At 38.5% G+C, this 2,907-nt stretch overlaps 1 protein-coding gene across 1 annotated transcript in view; it reads left to right on the top strand.

The window, feature by feature from the left end:
• The window catches only part of SARC_06650 (hypothetical protein), a gene marked incomplete at its 3' end in the record, with an annotated part of 4,080 nt that extends 1,246 nt beyond the window's left edge, over positions 1-2,834 (top strand). Inside the window, exons 3-4 of the mRNA XM_014299431.1 lie at positions 1,076-1,234; positions 2,673-2,834. Of these exons, the coding sequence (XP_014154906.1) occupies positions 1,076-1,234; positions 2,673-2,834 (321 nt within the window). The remainder of the gene's footprint in view (positions 1-1,075; positions 1,235-2,672) is intronic.
• Between the last annotated feature and the right edge of the window lie 73 nt (positions 2,835-2,907).

The following is a 2,907-nucleotide window of genomic DNA, read 5'->3' as shown; positions in this document are numbered from 1 at the left end:
TATAATATATATATATAGTATATATATATATATATAGTATATAGTATATATATATATATATATATATATATATATATATATATATATATATATATATATATATATATATATATATATATATATATGCCTACATAGATATTGAATATCGAAATTGTACTATACGGTTCGATTTTAGTGTGTGTTAAGTGATTCCATTAAAAATGTACCCGTTGAAGGCAACAGTCATAGCAGTCAGATGCGTGACCCTGTGTGTGTGGTACTCTACGGGATAGATAGGTGTGTACCGGGTGCCATGTACTTCTACACGGTATCCGTTGGGGGAATATACTAACGCTCGAATGAAAAGCGCATACTTTTGGTTGCCTGTCGATAATTACGTATACGGCTATGGCTACGTGTGTTGCACACGTATGACTGTCCGGCACTAAGTTGAAACTGTTCATAATATCTCGGACTGGTTTGCAACAAGGTGTATAAATCAATGACAATCTGCGAGAATACTCTTCATGCTACACTCATGTATTTATATTTACGCGTGTATGTTATTTGGATGAATACAAGTACTATCTTTATATTGTACCACCGTGTTTATACATGCGTGTATGTTAATCGGGTGCGTGACTATGTGTACGGATGTAAGAACTTGGGTTTACATTGTAGTCGTATGTTTATATGAATGTGTGTATGCTATGTGGACGCGTGTCTATATTTGTGTATGCATATTTACATAGCAGTTGTCGGGATTGCGTTTTATCGCCAATATGATTGCCTATATACACGGATCACACGTTATTGTATATATATAATATCGTATTTATGCCTGAAAATACGTATATATTTTATATAATATACACTACATGGAGTGTATAACATCCTGTACCATATATCGGTGTATATCCGTGTTTTCTAAACCCTAAAACCCATGTTTTGATAGCTAACATGGACACATGTGTTCTCGAGAATGTATCTGTATATTCATATGTATACAGTATGAAAGACGTCTTGTCACTTACTGTCATTGTTAGTTAACTACAAAGCATGCACCCAAATCTACACTTTAACACACCTCCTTCAGGAATGGTCTCCGAATGTAGGCCAATGTTTTGTGAATCTAAAACCCGAGTTTGATGTGTACATTGAGTACTGCACGAATTTCAAAGTGGCGTTGGAATACCTCGAGAAGGCACGCAAACGGCACTCAGAGGTTGACGAATGGCTCTCAGAGCAGCAGAAGGTGAGTGTTAGTGAGTGTGCTGAATACAGGTTTATACGGATCATTATACATGAATAGCTGTGTGGACATGCTAGTATGTTCACACATATAACAGTGGAGATCATCGTATGGATTCACAGCTTGAGAAGGCACACAATAGTAATTCAGAGTTCGATGAGTAGCTCTGAGAGCAGCTGAAGGTCAGTGTGTGTGTGGGAGTGGGTATGGTGATCATTCACTTATGAATATACATTACTAGATTATGTGTAAAATTTTGTATTTTTGTACATTTATTTGTGAAAAGTTTATGTCATCATATGCATTATCATCTGGAGTTGGCCCACTATCGTTGTATTAAGGTCGATGGGTGGCAATCAGAGCAGCGGGAGGTTTGTGAGCGTGCTTATTACGATTGAATACGTATGAACGTATAGGAATAATAGTATATATGTATCGGTATATACGTACACAGTGGCGAGTATGTAAATGTCATCAGCGGATACACGTGGAGAAGGCACGCTCACATCGCCCAGAGGTCGATAAGTGGCGCTCAGAGCAGCAGAACATTAGTGAGTGTGGTTATTACGAGTATATATGTATTAACATGTATCTGTATCTGTGTATATGTATCGGTATAAATACATATATACATGAGGAGTATATCTATGCCGTAATAGGGATACACCCCAGGAGAAGGCACACTAAGATTAATCAGAGGTCGATGAGTGACTCTCAGTGCAGCAGAAGGCACAACTTATGACGACTCGTAGCACTATGAATTTAGTATTTACTTGTTCATAAGCGTGTATATAACTTCACAATGACACAGGAGAATGTAGGTATACGTCTGTCATCGTGTGCGTACAACCATAGAATGGGCACGCCAGGTACATCCTGGGAATCACTGGCTGGCTGCGCATGTAGAGTTCTTGAGTGTTTTAAGGGTTTTAGGGTTTTAAGTTTATATAGTTTTAGGCGAGCACATGGCTTGTGTGCATATGTGGCAACCAGAGCCCTCCATACCGAGTTCAGTAACATGTTATTTGCGACTACATATTTGGATCAATTAAAACCTGTATTCGGGGGAAACCCAATTGCTGATGGATTCCGATAATGCGCAGAGGCACAGGTTGTGCCAAGCATGTTTTGTTGACTGTCTGGTGATATGTATATGTTACACCATAGTATGTTTACTGAGAACCACGGATAGATGTGGAGCAAAACGTTTATGTTTTCCTATCGTATATAGTAAACGGCATATAAATGATGCCTACGATAGTTTACGCCGGATTGGGAATACCCATGGAGATTGACGATGTTCATGTCACAAGATGATTTGCTGGGGTATATACTAACGATTACGTAATGGCATTACAATATATATATATATATAACCAGTTATAGCTGTGATAATCGAACATCACGATGCTAACATACACTAACTATGATACACACTCAGGCGAGTGGCAAGGCCCTGGGACTAGAGACGTATCTACTGAAACCATTGCAGCGATTGCTTAAGTATCCGCTACTACTTAAACAATTACTTAAGTATGTATCTCACTCATCGTCAGACTATGCCGCTATTGCCTCCGCCCATGCCGATATACAGGCATGTTGAGTTCTTCAGTATGCACAGAGAAATTCATGTGTAAGCTCGGGGTATATGCATATGTGTATGTATTTTTACATCA

This window comes from Sphaeroforma arctica (genome assembly GCF_001186125.1).
Source record: "Sphaeroforma arctica JP610 unplaced genomic scaffold supercont1.483, whole genome shotgun sequence".
Lineage (NCBI taxonomy): Eukaryota > Ichthyosporea > Ichthyophonida > Sphaeroforma > Sphaeroforma arctica.
The sequence above is the reverse complement of the archived record's forward strand: the minus strand, read 5'-3'. Positions and strand labels throughout refer to the sequence as shown.